A 20,202-nucleotide genomic window follows, 5' to 3' on the forward strand; every position below is an offset into this window, starting at 1 on the left:
CAACAACAACAACAACAACAACAACAACAACAACAACAACAACAACAACAACATCCGAGTGCATAGAAAAGTGCGCCATCTCAAAAGGTCAATGTAGTAAAAAAAAAAAAAAAGGCAAGTTGCTAAAGTCATTTTATTTGTGCTTTTTCTGGTTCCTATCATTATTTCTTTGATGCAATCTACTATAGTGCGGTCAAAAATCCGTGGCGCAACTGATCCTCAAACGTCTTTTTAACGGATAAATCAGTGTCACCCATATTTTACACTACAGTGTGTATCCGTTTGTCTTCACCTAATCATATTTTCCTACAACAATTGAGGCTAGATTTTATACATTTTTCTTCATAAATTTATATATAATACTACAGCTCTCCTTCACGAGAAAAATGGAATTGCTCACAGAACTTTCCGCTTCTTACACACATTTTGATGACGTATAATAATAATGACATACGCCACAGCTCACAAATGACACTTTTTACAGGCAAAACTGGATACAAGAAAATAATTTTATAGTGAACACCCTTTTGCACTGAAAAGTTCTCAAAACAAGCGTTCAATAAGCTGATATCTTGCGATTGGAAAAAACTAACGGACTTTCTTTTAAAAGCGATATTGTCCCTGCTGTAAACCTTTTAAATTCTATAGAAAACACTGAGTGGGATTTTTTAATTAGTATTTATTAAGGACTTTTCTAGAATAGAGCTAACAGGTGTTCACAAAAATATAAATCTGTTAAGACAAATTGATAAATTGATACAAGTCGCTCTGCAAAAGCTGGAGAGTTTATGTTAAACAGTTGAGGAGATATTTGACAATAATTTGCGCCACGAATTTTTGACCGCACTGTAAACGATTTTGTTTTTCTTCTCTACAGAAAACGAGCCTGAAGGTGGTGAAGAGATCACAGGACAACATGGACAGCACGATGCTCTGGGTCAAGGTCAAGATGGAGGAGCTATTGGAGGAGAAACAGAGGGCCGTCAAGGTTTGTAGCTTTATTAGTTTTAGTTTTAGTTTTAGTAAGAGTTTTACGGCACTTGCAACACAATAAGGGCATATAAGTGCCGGAGATTAGAGGTGTTACAAGAGAGTAACAAACACACAACAAGTGAGGAAATATCAGGATGGTTGTTTGATAGAAAAGAAAGAGCAAATCACACCAGAGCACTCGTCAACCACCCACGTTCGTGGTTTGTTTTTCTTTGTAGTTGTATTTTTAGATGATAAATCATAGCCTGTTGTTGTTGTCGTTGTTGTTATCGATCCAGCAACAGCTGGGCTCTCGACCTTTTATCCAATGCCATGTAGTGATCAGTGCAGGTCTGCTGCAGTTGCTGTAATGTTCCATAGAGTGTGTTGTCAATGTTAGGTCTCGGAGGGAGAAGGGTAGCTCTGATGTCATTTAGAATAATAACCTGTCGGTCTATCTTATTGCCTTCACGACTGTCTCTGTCTGTTTGTCTTTTTGACTTCACGTCTGTCTTCCTTCTGTCTTTGTCTCTCTCTCTCTCTCTCTCTCTCTCTCTCTCTCTCTCTCTCTCTCTCTCTCTCTCTCTCTCTCGCTCTCTCTCTTTGTATGCTCTTTTTCCATCTGCATGCCTATTGGCTTGTCTGTCTGTCTGTCTGTCCTTTTATCTGCTCGCGTAAATATTTGTCTTCCTTATTTTATGTCTGTCTGTCTTTATTCTTATATGCCTGTCTGCAATTCTGTCAAAGACATGCATTGCAATAGAAGTCCATTTTAGCACTCGGAAGCCGAGATGCCTGTCTGTGCAATGCCGGGGATGATGTATGTAAAGCCAATAAACAGAACAAGGCTGATCGATGAACATTTGAAAGCAATTCCTTTGATTGGATTCCGCAATTGCACAGCCATTTTTAATCCATTGTATTGATGACATCTTGAAAATCAACCACCAGTTTCACAAATCCCTTTCCTGTTTCATTAAAAACATTTTTAGTTTTGTTGGCAGCTCGATTCCCCTTGTTGAGAAGTCTATTTTATCAAATATCTCAGCTTTTCAGCTGTGATACTGTATCCCATTCAGCCTAGGACTTCTATCATAGACAGGATTGGACCACTGCACAGCCCAAATTAATCCTTGTGTTGTGATTGATGTGTTGTGGCAGTGTAGTGATAGTGATTAAATACATGTATTTCAATTTACTGAGGTGAGGTTGGGGAGGGGGGGGGCTAGAGCAGGCGCAATAAATTAATCTGAGATGGGGAGGGGGGGGGGTGGTGAGTCCTTTCTGGGGGTTCGTGAACATTTCCGATCGTCAACACCAGAAAACCTTTTGCTGGATTAAAATCTGATATTATCTCACTGGTGGTTCATTTAAACCTCCACAGGAGTTCCTGGGGCAGGGAAGAGGGGGTGTTGAGGAACAGGGAAAACACTGGCCTACGTTTTAATTTAGTTTTAGTAGAGGTTTTACGGCGCCCACAACTGCATAAGGTCATATGAGCGCCAGAGGGGTTACAAGAGAGTAACAAACATAAAGAAAAGAAGAGGAGATAAGAACGATAGATGTTTGATTTTAAAAAAAGAAGGAGCAAACCACACCAGAGCACCCGCCAACCGTCCACGGCCTACGTTTTAATTTTCTGATACACGTAGTTTTATCAGTCCGTCATTCCATTTTCGGTACCTTTAGAATATAAACAACCCATTCTCGAAAGGACCATTCATCACCTTTGAAACTACAGTTGCCCACGACCTGAACATAATCACATTGCTCTGCTTTGAGATAAAAGAAAGAACTGTAATTTACATTCCAGCACATAAGGACATTATTATCAAATTTCTAAAATAATGATACAGTTATATAATATATGTCGTGGCGCTGTGGAATCAGGTGGTCAAAACGTTTGGGGCATAAAGAGTTAATGATTCACCATAAAGCTTTATTTTTTATTTTTCTTGCTTTCTGTGAAAGAAATACCTGTCTATCGGGAATAGAAGTTGATATATTTGCGATTGAAGAAGGTGGGGGTGCCTGATTTCAGAGGTGAAATAGCGAGATAATGGCAGCCAAAGTTTGGTCACTTCTAAATTCTACAGCAGGCGAGCAGTTGGAAACTGAAGATTTACATTTTTTAAGCGTTTTATTTTCAGTAAAACCCATAAAGTGTTTTTAAATGGATAGAAACGGTCCTGAGCACAAACAAAAAATTGTTACAAATTTTCAAACCGGCAGAAAAATGCCGGTTTCTTCGATTCCCTTATTTTGACGAGTATAATATGATTTTACTACGATGCCTTACAAAAAAAGGATCCCTTGTGGGACTCCGGGGTGTCTTGTTGTCCGCCCTTATTGTCCATGAACAGCAAGGGATAGTAGTAGTAGAAGTAGTAGAAGTAGTCGGAGAGTCAGTCATGAAGAAGTGTATCAGATTTAGTAATGGGATACTCTTTTACTTTTACTTTATCCATGGCGCTCATATGACCTTATGCAGTTGCGAGCGCCGTAAAACCTGTAATAAAACTAAACTTACCTTTATCCACCGGTTATACCCTTTTGGGTGCCGCGGGAAGAAAGAGACGTCTCACTGCCACCAGCTGGAGAGTTTGGGTTAGGGGGATGCCGTGAGTTGTAAGTATTTCCCTGACTCCATCTATCCAGGTCTTTCTCGGTCGCCCTCTAGCCTTGTTGCTATCGAATTTTTTGTGGTGGATGGTCTGTTGGTAATTGCATGAGATGTCCGAACCATTTGATTCTTTGGTGTTGGAGGTGAATGGGATACCTAAATGCAGGAGAAAAAAAAGAAGAGCTATTTCAAAATTACTGTACAGAGTAGAGCTGGGCAAAGAATCAATTCCGGAACCGATTCCCATGATTAATGCTACGGAGGAAAAGTTCCGACTCCTTTTTATATAAACCAACTGTTACCAGTTACTTTAATCATTAAAATCTTTTTTCCCATTTTTAGAATTTATTTTTGGAGAAAAAAAAAGTTGATTCTTTGTAGTGTTCCGAAATCAAGGTTATCCTAAATCCTGAAGATGTTCGGAGCCAACCAGGTAACCACCAGAAGAAATCACATTATTAGAAAATAAGTAATTGGGTTCGGAGTCGATTCCTACGATTCCTAGCTTTCAACAATCGCGAACCTAGCCGCCCAGCACTAGCGCACAGTAGTTGCCCTTAATAGCACCATTCCACACACAACCCGCTTTCCGAAGGGGTGCATCTCTCACTCATGTTACAATCACACAAAACATTTCATTATTGTCCATAATGCACAAAATGATAGAAAAGGATAAACATTGTTAACTAAACATACTGGTATCTTAAATTGTATCTCTATAATAATGCGTTACTTATGGAAACGAGATTATAGGCTTTATTATAAATAGTCCGGACGTTCTGATTGGCTGAATTTATGTGCCGTGGAATTATCACTTCCGATTTTTCGACGGCCTGCTGTATAAATATCCACCTCCCTTTCCGAAATAAGGCTACGTTTTGTTTGTTTTGTTGTTTTTGTTTGAGTTTTTTATGAGGAGGGGGGGGGGGGGGGTTGTGACCCAGTGGACTGTTGCTACTATCCAATAAAAATGAGTCCATAACTGATTCTGTCGAAGGTTATCATTGACAAGCTGGGCCCCATTACGATGAGAGGAATGATCGGTGCGTTAACACGAACTGAGAGTCATTGGCCTACTATATTTACACTCTACTGGAATGGAGCAATAAGTCCTGAGAGATGAAAAAAATTAGAAGTTTTAGATATAGTGATTATCGTGTATAGATTAATTCTCTATTCCACTTTCGTGATTGTCCACTCCGGAATTTCAAAGGTGTGGAAACAGTGCGCACAACTAGTGAATAGAAACCTCACTTATTTACAATTGCGTCTTAGAAGACGGACTTTCCCAAGATTAGATCTAAACGAAACTAATGAAAAACTGAAAATTAAACAACAGTGACTTAAGGCTCCTCAGTAAAACTGTACACCCTTTAAATCATTCTGAACCACCATTAATTTTGTCAAATTCAAAAGTTTAAGTGGTTCGGAAGTTTTAGGAGGCCAAAGTGACGGACTTTCACAAATATAATATGTATAGATGACATAACAGGTGTAAAACGTTTCAAGTTATGATTTCTTTGACGGTACAGTAGTAGTAGTAGTAGTAGTAGTAGTAGTAGTAGTAGTAGTAGTAGTAGTAGTGATAGTGGTAGTGGTAGTGGCAGTGGCAGTGGTAGTGGTAGTGGTAGTGGTAGTGGTAGTGGTAGTGGTAGTGGTAGTAGTAGTGGTAGTAGTAGTAGTAGTAGTAGTAGTAGTAGTAGTAGTAGTAGTAGTAGTAGTAGTAGTAGTAGTAGTAGTAGTAGTAGTAGTAGTAGTAGTAGTAGTAGTAGTAGTAGTAGTAGTAGTCGTGATCAATGTTATTGGGAGTGTAGATTTTTCTGTGTGCATTCATGTGTGTGTGTGGGATGGGTGCGTCTTTGTGTGTCTCTGTATATGTGTGTAGTGTGTATTGTGTGTGTGTGTGTGTGTGTGTGTGTGTGTGTGTGTGGGTGAGTGTGTGTGTGTGTGTGTGTGTGTGTGTGTGTGTGTGTGTGTGTGTGTTTGTGTGATAGATAGATAGATAGATAGATAGATAGATAGATAGATAGATAGATAGATAAATAGATAGATAGATAGATAGATAGAGGGTGGGTGAGGTAGAAATAGAGAGGGCGAAGAAGGGAGTGATAGAAAGGGAGGACAGAGAGAGAGAGACAGAGATTAAAAGACAGAGAGAGAGAGAGAGAGAGGGGGGGGGAGAGAGAGGGAGAGAGAGAGAGAGAGAGAGAGAGAGAGAGAGAGAGAAAAGAGGGAGAGAGAGATTGAGTGTGTGTTTAGTTGAGAGAGAGAGGGAGGTGGGCGTTGGAACACACATACACAAGAACACCAAGCAAAAGAAAAGAGAAATTGACAATAAAAATCGTATTACCACCCTCACCCCCACCACCTTCCCCTCTCAAAAGTTTGTTATCATGTCTAGTTTTAGTAAATGTTTTACTGCACTTGCAACACAATAAGGTCATATAAGACCCGAAGATTGGAGGTGTTACAAGAGAGTAACAAACAGAAAAAAGAAGGAGACGAGATAAAGACGATAGACGTTTGATAGGAAAGAAGAAGCAAACCCCACTAGAGCACCCGCCAACCACCCACATTATTAAGTATTACACAAATAACAAACAAAAGAAACAAACAACATAATAAATTTAAAAAACGTTCAACAAAATGATAAAGGACTCATTTGTTTGACCAGCCTGGCAGGGACGCTATTGTTTCGCACCTCACGTGAGATAATTCAAAAGTCCAGAACATGCTTAAATCGCGCCACATTCATCTTTAGGATAACCGTGCCATTTCCCTGCGATTCTGAGGGAAAAAGAATTAGATTTCCCCCGGCAAAATTCATGATCTCTACACCGCTCACGCAATCGGGACTGGCGAGGACGAAGGAAGGACGGATCTGGGCATTAGCATATTATTTGGGCTGGGAGGTTCGTGAAGGTATGGGGTCGGGGAGTGGGGTGGGGGGGGGTCGGGGTGTTCGGGTGTTATGACACTGGGACTAGTGGAGAGTACTTAAGGTGGGGTGGGGAGGTTGGGGGGGGGGGTATCTAATCTGACAATTGTGAGATATCGTGTTGAATTCAGGCGCTCGTCAAAATAATGGAATAGAAGATATTGGCATTTTTCCTCCAGTATGTCAATTTTTTTCTCCAATTTTTTTCTCCAATTTTTTTCCTTTTCTTTTTGGCTCAACACCATTTATGTCTATTTGAAAACATATTTCTGAGTGGATTTTACTAAAAACATTGATTAAAGGCACAGCAAATGTAAATGTTCAGTTTTCAAGGACTCTCAAGCTTTATAAATAACCAAACTTTGACGGTTATTTTCTCGCTAATTATACCTCTGAAACAAGGCGACCTCGACCTCCTTTGATCGCAAATATTTCGAGATAAGTACGTATTTTTTTCCTCAAAAGATGGTCAAACGAACAAGCATTAAGATGATAGCAATATCTCCAGATACCCCAAAACTGACGAGCGCCTGATTCTACCGTGTCGGGACACAAATTGTTCTCCCTCTTCTGTTGAACGGGCTTCTGCACAGCACGCACAGTGTCGCACAGTGTGGTAGTGAAGGAATTTCTGGTGTGTAATCAGCGTGTACTTTTTCCTCCTTTCGAAAGCCGTATTTAATTTTGCTATTGTTTTGCTATAGTTATAACCTTGTGTATGGCCGTCAATGCTGGACAATCACTAAAGACAGTGAAAATAAAATAGAAGCAACAGAAATGTGGTTTCTTATGAGACTGCTAAGAGTATCATGGAAGGAAAAAAAATCAAATTGTAATGAGGTAGTGCTTGATGAAGCCCACGTGGGACGCTCAATGTTAAAAATACTCAGGAAACGACAAATACAGTTTTTGGGAGACCTGGAAAGACATAAGAGTCTTGAACATCTAACTCTCACAAACAAAATTGAAGGCATTCGAGGCAGGAGTAAACCAAAAACAACATACATAATATATATATATATTTATATATATATATATATATATATATATATTTATTTTTTTATTTTTTTATTTTTTTAAAATATATATATATATATATATATATATATATATATATATATATGTATGTGTATATATATATATATATTATATATATATTACCTACTTATGTATAATATTTATATACATATAACAAATATATATGTAACAATATATGTATAATATACGTGAAAAAATGGTTCAATAGAATGTAATTGAACACAGAGGAAACAAATTGTAACAGCCCCACCAGAAGGTAATAGAGCCTGGATGAGCGAGTGTAAGTGGGGGGGGGGGGGGGAATGGGCGAAACCCGTCCCAACACTAATGAAGGTTGGGAAAGTGTAGGCCTAAGACAGGAAGCGTCCCCAATTGGGTGAGAAGGAAGCCATCAATTATGAATATCTCGGCTTGCTGTGACAGTAAAGACGACCCCAACAAGGCGTCTATGTGGACGCACAAGCGACCGTGACCTTCCGTCTTCTGACGAACTGATTCAGCTGCGCTACTCTAATAGAGGGTGCCCACATACGCGATCGGGTAGGATCGGGTGGGGTCAGGTCGATTTGGCAGTCATAGCTAGCCAAATTGAGGGCGCAAAGCGGCCATCGTGGCACAAACCGATCGACCAAGTCGGTGATCTACAAAAACAAATCGCGCGATCGGGTGGTTTGCAGCCTATCACAACAAGGCTGAGTCACGTGTCCATGTTGACACTCAAAATCTGGTGGAGCCTCTTCGAAAAAGTGCAGACTTTGTGCCCTTAATTTGGCTAGTCCCGACTACTAGATAGGGCCGACCAGACCCGACCCGACCAGATCGCGTATGAGTATGTGGGCACCCCCTATTAGAGTACGACCTTCCAGAAATAGGACACTCGCAAGGGTACCACAGTTTGATGTGGGAGTACCTCCCCTTACAATGGTTACAAGCAAAAAACGTGAAATCTGAACCCACGTTTAATAGACCTGTTCCCAGAAATAGGACACTTACAGGGGTTCCGCGGTTCAGAATGGATTTTGAGCCCACTTTGAAAACGTGTGATGTTCTTTTGTTAGTGTCTGTGGTGTAACGGTTATCTCTTTGTTGTTACAAACAAAAGACATGAATTCGAAACCCTCTTTCAAAAGGACAAGCTTTCAGAAAAAGGAAACTCTCAGGAGTATCCCAGTTTTGGAAGGGTTTAGCACCCCCTTTGAACATTTTTGATGGCATTTAGCCGGCGTATGTAGTGTGACGGCTAGATCTCTGCCGTTACTTGCACAAGACATGAATTCGAAACTCTTGTTTAAAAAAAGACAAGCTTTCAGTAATGTAACACCAGCAAGGGTATAGCGGTTTAGTATGGGTTTTCGCCCCTTTGAATATTACTGACGGCCTTTAGCTGCCGTCTGAAGTGTAACTGTTATACAGGGTGCCCACTACGGATGGGATCGCCCGACTCGGTCGCCTCAAAAACAATGTTTGTTTTCAGTTTCAGGCGATCGAGTCAGGAGATCGGCCCGATCTACTCGTAGCCGTAGTGGGCACCCAGTTTTAAGCAGCAGGGTTATCGCTGTTTGGTATAATGTTACGGCCTCTGTGAATAATATAGTAATGGTCTTTTACCGGCTTCTGTATTGTAACGGTTAGCACTCTGCCGTTACATGCAAAAAACGTGCATTTGAAACTTTCGTTCAATAGACGAGCTTTCAGAAATGGGAGACCAACAAGGGTATCAAGGGAGGAATGGATTTAGTGCCCCTTTGAATACAGTGATGTTCTTTAGCTGACCTTTGTAGTGTAATGATTATTAGCTCTTTGCCGTTAAAAATAAGCAAAAGAAAAACATTTATTTTAAACCATGTTCTAAAGCGTAACAGTTTAATTTCTCTCGATTTTTTTGCCCGAATACTTCATCCTGTTTTTCTAATAGAGGCCCTAAAAACAGGCAAGGGCTGAAGCAGCCTGTCTCATTTCTGACCTAAATTGTGTCGACTGGGATATAAAACATTTAGGATAGCTACAAATACCGCTCTTTTCGGATGTAGAACTTCTGGTTGAGTGGCTTTGGAACGAAATTTGCATAGATATTTTTTGGGTTAAAAATCGGACCTGTGTTGAGACTGCAATCCGTGTGCGCACTCGAATCTCATAATACGATGTCGTGAGCTCATTAGATTTTAACAAGAATAACAAACGGTTAGCAACAGAAATGCGGTTTGTTGAGAGACTGCTGAGAGTATCGTGGGGGGTCTCGTGGCCTAGAGGTTAAGGTGTTGGCCTCTCATTCAAAGGTTCTGGGTTCGAATCCGGGTAGCGACCGAAAAATTTTCTTCTCTAAATCTGTCTCCTTTCACCTCGTTTCCTGCTCTCTAGCAATGTTCTGTCGTCTGCTTTCGTCTCCACTTTATGCCCTCACCCCGTCACCTCCTTTGCCCCTTCCTCTGGGCTCCTGATTCTTTCTGCAGCCTTTCTACTGCTACTCCTTCGCTTCTTCTTACTGCAGTCTTTCAGCCACACCCCTGATCTTCTGGTAGGAAAGATCTACACCTAGCCTTCTCGGACAAGGGCGAAAAATCTCGGAGGGCCCGTGTGCAAGTTGCGCACGTTAAAGATCCCTTGGTGGTCCAAAATCGATAAGAGTAGGCTTCGGCCGCCACCCGGGCAAAATTCAAAATTTCCTACCAACTGAAAATATTAGGTGTGTCCCGCGCGCTCATATGACCTATGCAGTTGCGAGCGCCGTAAAACACTCTACTATAAAATAAAAAAAAGAGTATCGTGGGAGGAAAAGAAATCAAATGAGGTAGTGCTTGATGAAGCCTGCGTGGGTCGCTCACTGTTAAAAACAATTAGGAAACGACAAATGCAGTTTTTGCGACACCTGGATAGACATAACGGTCTTGGACATCTAGCTCTCACTGGCAAAATTTAAGGCAAACGAGGCAGGGATAGGGCCAGAACAACCTACTTCGGGAACCTAAACAGATAGGTAAAGGGGAAAGATCAGCGAAAGGTAGCTTTTTAAGAGCTTTCGAGCAAAGGAATGAACTTAGAACCATGAACGCCGATGTCTGTCGCTGATCTGGCACTGGATGAACAAACGGTTACAGCTGCTTTCTTGGAATGCAAGTATCTACATAGAAGCTTGACCGTTCTGTATGAAGAGGTAGCAGTAAACACAGCACAATTATGACTATCATACAGCGAAGCTTCACAACTCATTATGCGAGACATTGTGGTGAAGTCAGGCGCTCTTCAAAATTTGGAAATCTCAGAAATCTTCATTTATCGGCCAGTTTGGACATTTTCTTAGATTTTTTTTGGCACAACACCTTGTATGTCCATTCAAAAATACTCTTATGTGTGGATTTCATAGAAAAATGTTAACTAAAGGCACAACAAATTCCAATTTACAATTTCCGAGGACTTTTAAGCTGTGGAAATCACCAAAATCTGGTGCCACCATTTTTTGGACTAATTCTACCTATGAAACCAGACGACCTCTCCTTCAATTGCTAATATCTCGACTTCTATTCCAGATAAATGGATATTTTGTTTCATTGAAAGCAAGACAAATAAACAACCTTTAAGGTGATACCAATAACTCCACAGTGTGCCCACAAATTGACGAGCGCCTGATTCCACTGTGTCGTGACACATATGTAGCGGCAACGACATTGTTCTTATTATTCCTGCCTGAGTATACAATGATAGTAGTCCATCGGTGAATATCTGACGATGACCAATACATCCCCAGAGAACAACTATATTATTCTCATGCAAAACTGCTGAAATAAAAGTTAAGATGACTTGTGGGATCTTCTGTGATCGATGCCACCAAATCTTGCACATAAACGTTTGTCGCATTTTGAGCAAAAATTGTGTGAGATTGCCCAAGAGCTCTGTTTTGCGCCATTTCGGAACTCCCTAAGCACTGACCCTAACAATATATCTACGTTCCTTACATTTGCGTTAGGTCGCAAGATCTTTCTAGGCCAGTGCTTCTCTACCTTTTTTTTTAGCCAGCGCTCACTTTTGCCATCTGTAAGAAACTAAAACTTTCGTACCACCAACCTATATTATTTGGTATTTCCGAGCAAGTTATTAAATAACATCGGGTACTAAAGTAAAGTAAAGTTGATCCCGCATCCGATCCGTACATTGGGGATTGCCCTGTTAGTGAGACAACTTCCTGGGCCATCGACATATTGTGGTTGGGTGGCCAGTTCCTTTCCACACCGCCTTTACTTCTCCATCTCGAAGTAAGGTACCCATTACTGCTGGGTGGGCAGGAGGGGGCGAAAAAAAAATTCGTGTCCGAAACGAGTCTCGAACCCAGACTTTCCGCTTTGGAGACGAGCGCACTTACCGCTCCGCCACTGCACCCTCACATCTGGTACTACCCTCGGGATTTGCAACACCCACAAAAACTACTAAATAAATCCCAACCCACTAGTGGGCGATACCGGCCATGTGAGATGGCAAACATTGTTCTAGGCTAAGACTATTTGTGTCACGATAATTCTGCCGTGACAAGGCAGACCGACGTATTTGCAAATTTTATTAAGTATGTTCGTTTAAATGGACATCTATACCCATTTTGCATATTGTGTTGAATGCAGGAAGACGTATCTGCACTACAAATAGGATATTTCACTATGGCAAAAAGACGAAACTGAAGGGCCAAGCCCAAATTTCCAATGGCAGCGCGACGTAACTCAAAATCATAACAAGTGAAGATACGTCGCTCTGCCTTGGCATGGCAGAGTTATGGTGGAATCAAGCGCACGTCAGTTTTTGGGCGTGTGGAGTTATTGGTATGATCATAAAGCTTGTTTATTTGCCTTGCTTTTGATGGAAACAAAATATCATATATCTTGGATACAAGTCGAGATATTGGCAATTGAGAGAGCTGGGGGTTACTTGGTTTCAGAGGTAACATTTGGGAGAAAATGGCCGCCAAAGTTCAGTTATTTACCTAGTTGAGAGTCCGTGGGAACATAAAATTTATACTTTTTGTGCTTTTAATCATTGTTTTTCAATAAAATCCATACAGAAATGTGTTCTTTAAAGGACATAGAAGGTGTTAAGCCCAAAAACAAAAAAATCGATAAATATGTCCAAACCTGTGGAAAAATGACAATTCCTTCATTTTCATTTTTTTGACGAGCGCCTGATTCCATCACGCTGTCTTATAATTTAAACATAAAACCCAAACCACCCCCATCCCCTACCTCAACTACTGGGGCCTACCCCCCCCCCCCCCCTCGCACTTTTGAATATTTCGTTCTTTTTTGTTCCCCATACGGCCCTTTTACTTGGATTGATTACGTCAATTTTTCAATTATTTACCCTCTCCTGTGTTGTTGGCCAGTTGGCATGCATGCTAAGCGACTGATCTGTCATTGAGAAAGTGAGTGGATAGAAAGGGGGCTTGAATAAATCATTAGACTCCGTCGCTAGATTAATAAAGGATAGATGAAAGTTGTGCACGTCGAAGAATACATTGATAAACACAGACAGAAGCCGCTCTTGCGATGGATGGAGACAATGTGCTTTGAAGCATCGCATTTTAAATGAAGTTTGGCTTGTGAAACTGAGCAGGGGTTAATTCGAGTGCGAGTGGGTGTTTCGATCGTTTTGTGTATAAGGGCTTTTGTATGTGAGGGGGTATGTATTTTCGTCTCTGTGTGTCTGCGTATGAATAGTGTCACAACGCGGTGGAATCAGGCGCTCGTCAATTTTAGGGTATGTGAAGTTATTGGTATTGCGTTAAAGCTCGTTCATTTGCCTTGCTTTAAATGAAAGAATTACTCTTTTTTTCTTTAGTACATGTCAAGATATTTTAGATTGAGTGAAGTGGGGGTAACCTGGTTTCGGAGATAAAATTAGGGAGAAACTTTTAATAGCCACCAAAGTTTGGTTATTAACAAAGCCTCAGAGTCCCTGAAAACTGACGATTTAAATATTTTGTTCCTTTAATCATCGTTTTTAAATGTAATTCACACTGAAATAAATTCTTAAATGGACATAAAAGATATTGAGCATAAAAATTTTTTTTTTAATTAAAACAAAAATTGCCAGACGAGCGGAAAAGAGTCAGTTTCTTTACTTTCATTATTTTGACGAGCGCCTGATTTCACCACGCTGCTTCACGTATTATTATAATGTGTGCTGTTTGATGTAGGTGTATCTGAGAATGAGAGTGTATTCATTTATGAATGATATATTTACTGCATGTTTGTGTGAGTGTGTATGTGTGTGTGTGTGTGTGTGTGTGTGTGTGTGTGTGTGTGTACGTGTGTGTGTATGTGTGTATATGAGTGTGTGTTTGTGTGTGATTGTGTGTGTTTGTGTATAATATTATGTGTGTGTGCGTTAGTGTGTGTGTGTGTGTTTGTGTCTGTGTGTATGTGTTTGTGTGTATGCGAGTGTATGTGTGTGTATGTGAGTGTATGTGTGGTGTATGTGTGTGTGCGTGTCTATGTGTGTCGGTGTGTGTTTGTGTGTATATGAGTGTGTGTTTTAGTGCGTGTGTATGTGTGTTTTGTGTTTGTGAGTGTATGTTTGTGTGTGCTTTTGTGTGATTGTGTGTGTTTGTGTATAAAATGTGTGTGTTTACGTGTGTGTTTGAGTGTGTATGTGAGTGTATATGTGTACGTATGTGTGTGTGTTTGCGTGTGTATGTGAGTGTGTGTATGTGTGTACATGTATTTGTGTATGATTGTGTGTGTTTGTGTATAATATGTGTGTGTGTGTTTCCGTGTGTATGTGTGTGTCTATGTGTTTGTTTGTGTGTTTTTGTGTGTATGTGTGTGTCTATGTGTTTGTTTGTGTGTTTCCGTGTGTATATGTGTGTCTATGTGTTTGTTTGTGTGTTTCCGTGTGTATGTGTGTGTCTATGTGTTTGTTTGTGTGTTTTTGTGTGTATGTGTGTGTGTTTGTGCGCTGTCTCTGACGTTAAAATAGGTCGCAATTCAACCGTACGATTGCAGTGCATATCCATGATTATTTAATTGAGTCGCTCGCTACGACTAAAACAGCTGGCTTGACGGCATTTTAAAAAAAGCTTAGGCTCATAGTCCCATACCGATATTACTGAATTTTTAAAAAACTATTTATACAATGATGAAAATAATAATAATATTATCAAATTTGAGAAAATATTTTTTTCCATGGACGCGGCGTTAATGATGACACTACTACATATTGTTGCTTCTTGACACTGCTCCCCCTCCCCCGTCCCTCCCTCCCCCCTCCCACATCATAAACCTTTAACCTTTCCAGACTCATGTTCTCGTGCTTCGAAAGAAAGTATGCGTTTATTCTTTTTCCCGAGTAAACTTATCCTTTATAGGTGGTTGGCAGGTTATCGGGTGTGGTCTGCTCTTTCTTTCTTATCAAACATTCTGTCGTCCTTATCTCCCCTCCTTCTTTTTTGTGTATATTATATTTTAAAAATCAAATGAGGTAGTGCTTGATGAAGCCCACGTGGGACGCTCAATGTTAAAAACAATCAGGAAACGACAAATGCAGTTTTTGGGACACCTGAATAGACATAAGGGTCTTGAACATCTAGCTGTCACTGGCAAAATTGAGGGCTAGCGAGGCAGGGGTAGGCCCAGAGCAACATACTTAGGGAACCTAAACAAATGGGTAACAGGGAAAGATCAGGGAAACGTAGCTTTTCTGAGAGCATCCGGACAAAGGAATAAATGGAAAATCATGATCGCCGATGTCTGTCACAGATCCGGCAGTGGGTGATGATGATGACTCTCTTGCAACACCTCTAATCTTCGGCACTTATATGACCTTATTGTGTTGCAAGTGTCCTAAAACTCTTACTAAACCCAAATCGTATCGTGTTTTATATCAAAACCCATCTGAGCGTATATTTGTCCTTCTATGTACGTGTTCCTATTTATTTGAGCAGACAGAGTGGAAAGCAATTTCAGGAACGGACTTGTGTGAATGCCAAAAGCTCTTCTTATACTGTACTGATCAAAGGGCCTTAACCTTAACTACTCAGACTACAAATATTTTCCACCATGAACAGCCCACAAATTTACCGTCTGGGGGTATTTTTTTCTGTCCAATCGAATCATTGATCGTTATCCGCCTGTTTATCCCCCCTGTCCTGTCGTTCTTCCTCAGAAACTGAAAGCAGCTGCGGAGAAAGCGATGAAGAGTTATGGGCCTTACAAGGAATTCATCGATTTCAAGGTTGGTGACTCCGTCTTGATTTGGGTGACAATGAGAAAGCAACGGTCTCGGTACCTGCTGTCTGTCTCCGTTTCGGAGACGAGGAACCGAGCCTCGTTGTGAGGGAAGTTGTGAATATGTTAACCCTTTACCTCCCCTTACATAGCAACTAAGTTATCACATATGGGGCTATATTCCTACCTATATTGAACTGGGCGTGTGTGTGTGGGGGGTGTAGTCTATTGCTTTTTTTTTCAGTAAGGTTTTACGGCGCGTGCAATTGCATTAGGTCATATGAGCGCCAAGGGGTGGATGTCAACAAAGAAGTCCATATAGGGAATCAGACTTACTCTGCTCACCTCTCTCACCCGCATGCCGTTGATAAATCATTCCATTTATAATTCCACTGTGCATAAGAACATGTTGATACTCCCCCGCCCCCCTTTTGGGAATGGCCTAAAGACAACTTCAGTCAGTTGCACTGCCCTAGCTTGGGGGGGGGGGGTGTATTGCCTCAGAAGCAGGCTATGGATAGCACTCGTTCTTAAACAGGGTGACTCTCCTGTGTTACAGTATGCTTTTGGCGGGATATTAGGTCGCTTTTAAGGACAAGCGGGCTAACCCAGGTTTCGGGGGGTTTCCAGAAATCTTGACCTGCACCAAAAGTGGGATTGTCCTACCCATAGGAGAAGTTTGGTTTCATTAGTGTGTATATTTGTTTGGTTATAAAGAAAACTCTTCTTGTCTTTAAAAGAAACTGAACAAGGGCAAAAACTTTACCTTCCATTTCCTCAAAACAGTATTTTTTCGGGATAGCCCCCTTGTACTTAAAAGTGACCATTTGTACTTGTCGGTGGTGTAAGTGGCCTAGTGGTTAGGCTATCGGACGCGTAATCGTGAGGTTGCGGGTTCGGGGTTCGAGCCGCGGGCCCGACGTTGTGTCCTTGGGAAAGGAACTTCACTCGAATTTTCTTCACTGTTGGAATGGGTACCCAGCTATAGACAGTGAAAGATCTTGTCAGTATGTTAGTGTTTTAGTGCCTATATGGCAGCTTGCACTGTATGTTTCCCAGGAAGTTGAGGTTGTTTCAAAATGCTCTCGGGTCTGTTGGAGTAATAGTATAGATTGTGAAGCGCATAGAGCTTGATGTTGATCGGTGATTTTCGCTATACAAATGCTATGTATTATTACTCCACATCTTCTCTGTCAGCTCTCGGTTGAGCTGTGTAGAGGTGTATCGTGTGTGGTGCCAATACCCTGTTTTGAATTCTTTAAAAAGATCTTTAGGAGTTTTATTTGTTGGATAGGGTTTCAAGGTTCTACGCCTGCTTAACTTGATCCTATCGGAGATGGTCATCCTTAAAACAGACAATTAAAAAAATTGATTTTACGTTTGGTCTTTATATATCTGTATAGTATGTTAAGTGTGCTGACAATATGAGTTGCTTCTCGGATTTGAGCCCCATGGAAATAGATACATAATGCTTATATATTAAGTTTTTACTATTGATAAGTGTGAAATAACAAAAGGCATGTTATACAGAAAGAATACTGAATCAACATAAAATCTATTAATTTGACCTTAGGGTTGATTTTTGGCCAATATCTCCATTTATGGATTGGGAAAAGTAACATATTATTTTGTCAGAATGCCTCACATACACATATTAAACAAATTAAACAAACCTTTTGTCTATAAATTTGAAATGTATCCATTTATGTGCCAAGACAGGTCTTTACATAATAATACTGTACGTGTCTTGCTTTTATCTCTTAACTGATTTTTCGTCAAATTCAATTCAATCTTCAGTTGTTTAGATCTTTCAACCTTAATGCCTAACTCTAAGGATTTTCTTTTTTTTTTCTTTGTTTTATGGCACCTTCCATTTTTTAGTTGACTGATTGTCTACGCCCTCTCTCCCTAGAACTGTACGATTTTCAGGTTATTCAATTTTCTAGTAAATAATAGCATTGTCTCTTAAATGTGGGCAGTTAGAGGGTGCCACTGATAAATTCTACTGTTTTACTTTAACCCTGTTTCATCAGTCTCTCTAACTTACTTCTTAAAAAGACATGCATAACGACCACAGCTGTATTTTATCTTTACTAAAAATGGAACCACCCACCCACCCTAAAAAACAATAACAACAACAAAAACAACCAACCAAAAAACAAAACAAACAAAGAAACAAACAGACAAACAAACACGCACAAATAAAACGTTTTTAAAAAAAATAGAACAGAAATCAAACTTCCCTTTCCTCTTTCTCTCTCTCTCTCTCTCTCTCTCTCTCTCTCTCTCTCACACACACACTCTCTCTCTCTCTCTCTCACACACACACACTCTCTCTCTCCCGCTCGCTCAGGATGTGAACTACTTCAACGCCAAGAAGGTGGTCATCGAGAAAGACATCTCCACGATGGACAACCAGTCTCGACAAGAGATCACCAAGACCATCAACTACCTCCCCACGAAGCCCACCTGGTCCTTCAAGCCACCGATGATGCGACCCCTGCTCAACAGCAACGTCAGCTCCATCCATGTGCCTACCAACATCTACGACAAATGTGAGTGATGCATAATATTTGTGACGCATCGTGGCGAAATCAGGCGCTCGTCAAAATAATGAAATGAAAGAAAAGGGAATTTCCCCATCAGTTTTGCAATTATTTTCAAAATTTTGTTGGGATTTTTTTGCTAAACACCTTTTATGTTGATATGAAAATATATTTCCATGTGAATTTTACTGAAAAACCTTGTTTAAAGCCTCACAGTATGTAATTTTGAGTTTTCAAAGACTCATAGGCTTTTGAAATTACCAAACTTTGGCGGCCTTTTCCCCATTAATTTAACAACTGAAAACAGGCTACCTCACCCTCTTCAATCGCATATATCTTGACGTCTATTCTAGCTAGATGGATATTTTTTCATTGAAAGAAAGACAAATAAGTAAGCTTTCAGATGATTCCGATAACTCCACTTGCCCAAAAATTGACGAGAGCCTGATTCCACCACGTCTTGACACATTTGGTCCGTATAATATTATATCCCCCCTTTGGGAATGGCTTAAAGACACTTCAGTCAGTAGGTGGGGGGGGGGAGGGGGTGCTTAGCCTCAAAAACAGGAAAAGCGACGGCGCTCATTCTTAAACAGGGTCGTTCTCACGTGTTACAGTATGTTTCTGGCGTGATATTTGGTCGCTTTTAAGGACAAGCGGGCTAACCCAGATCTCGAGGATTTCTAGAACTTTTGACATACGTCTAAAGTGGGCATTGCCCTACGTATAGGAGAAGTTTGATTTCATTGGTGTGTATATTTGTTTGGTTATAGAGAAAACTATCCTTGTCCTTTAAAGAAACTGAACAATGGGCAAAAACGTTAACTTCGATTTTCTCAAAACAGCATTTTTCAGGATAGCACCCTTGTGCTTAAAAGCGACCAATTATATGACTACCAAAATGAAAGTTCTGAAATGCTATGTATGGTCAAACCTCCTATACGGCTGTGAATGCTGGACAATCACTAAAGACAGTGAAAATAAAATATAAGCAACACGATATGGGGTTTCTTGTGGAACTGCTGAGAATATCGTCGAAGGAAAATAAATCAAACGAGGGAGTGCTTGATGAAGCCCATGGGGGACCTCACGCCTCACAGTTAAAAACAATCAGGAAACGACAAATGCAGTTTTTGAGACAAATGGTTAGGCATGAAAGTCTTGAACATCTAGCTCTCACTGGCAAAATTGAAGGCAAAAGAGGCAGAGGTAGTCCCAGAGCAACCTACTAAGAGAACCTAAACAAATGGGTAACAGGGAACGATCAGGCAAACGTAGCTTTTTTCACCCCTATGCTGTTCCTGTTCGTCTCACACTTTGTTTTCACAAAATGACCGTTATTGTTTGGATGTATTTCTTTTTACTTACAAAAAAAACCCACTTCAAACCTACCAACCAACCAGCCAACCAACCAGCCATCCAACCAACCAACCAACCTACCAACCAACCAGCCAACCAACCAGCCATCCAACCAACCAACCAGCCTTGTCAACTAACCAACCAACCAAACAAACAAACAAGCGAACACAAAAACTAACCCAAAAGTCGTATTTTTAATCCATACATAAAATGTGCTAGTTAGGTGTCATATTTATAATTTGGTATTTACCAACCAATCTAAGTCAAGCTGAGAGTAACATAAATTTATTGCAACAAAAGAAATGACGTCGGTGGCCTAGTGGTTAGGCTCTCGGACTCGCAACCGTAAGGTCGTGGGTTCGAATCCCGTCAGGGGCCCGACGTTGTGTCCTTGGGAAAGGTACTTCACACGAATTTTCCTCACTTCACCCAGGTGGGAATGGGTACCCGGCTATAGACAGCGAAAGATCTTGTCAGTTTGTTAGTGTTTGAGCGCTTAATCAGCTGCTTGCACTGTATGCTTTC

At 40.6% G+C, this 20,202-nt stretch overlaps 1 protein-coding gene across 1 annotated transcript in view; it reads left to right on the plus strand.

The window, feature by feature from the left end:
• The window catches only part of LOC101847330 (voltage-dependent calcium channel subunit alpha-2/delta-3), a gene marked incomplete at its 3' end in the record, with an annotated part of 301,283 nt that extends 282,956 nt beyond the window's left edge, over window positions 1-18,327 (plus strand). Inside the window, 3 exon segments of the mRNA XM_013081112.2 lie at window positions 878-988; window positions 15,711-15,779; window positions 18,126-18,327. Coding sequence (XP_012936566.1) covers window positions 878-988; window positions 15,711-15,779; window positions 18,126-18,327 — 382 coding nt within the window.
• Between the last annotated feature and the right edge of the window lie 1,875 nt (window positions 18,328-20,202).

The sequence above is a fragment of the Aplysia californica genome, unplaced genomic scaffold (assembly GCF_000002075.1).
Source record: "Aplysia californica isolate F4 #8 unplaced genomic scaffold, AplCal3.0 scaffold00116, whole genome shotgun sequence".
Taxonomy (NCBI): Eukaryota; Metazoa; Mollusca; class Gastropoda; order Aplysiida; family Aplysiidae; genus Aplysia; species Aplysia californica.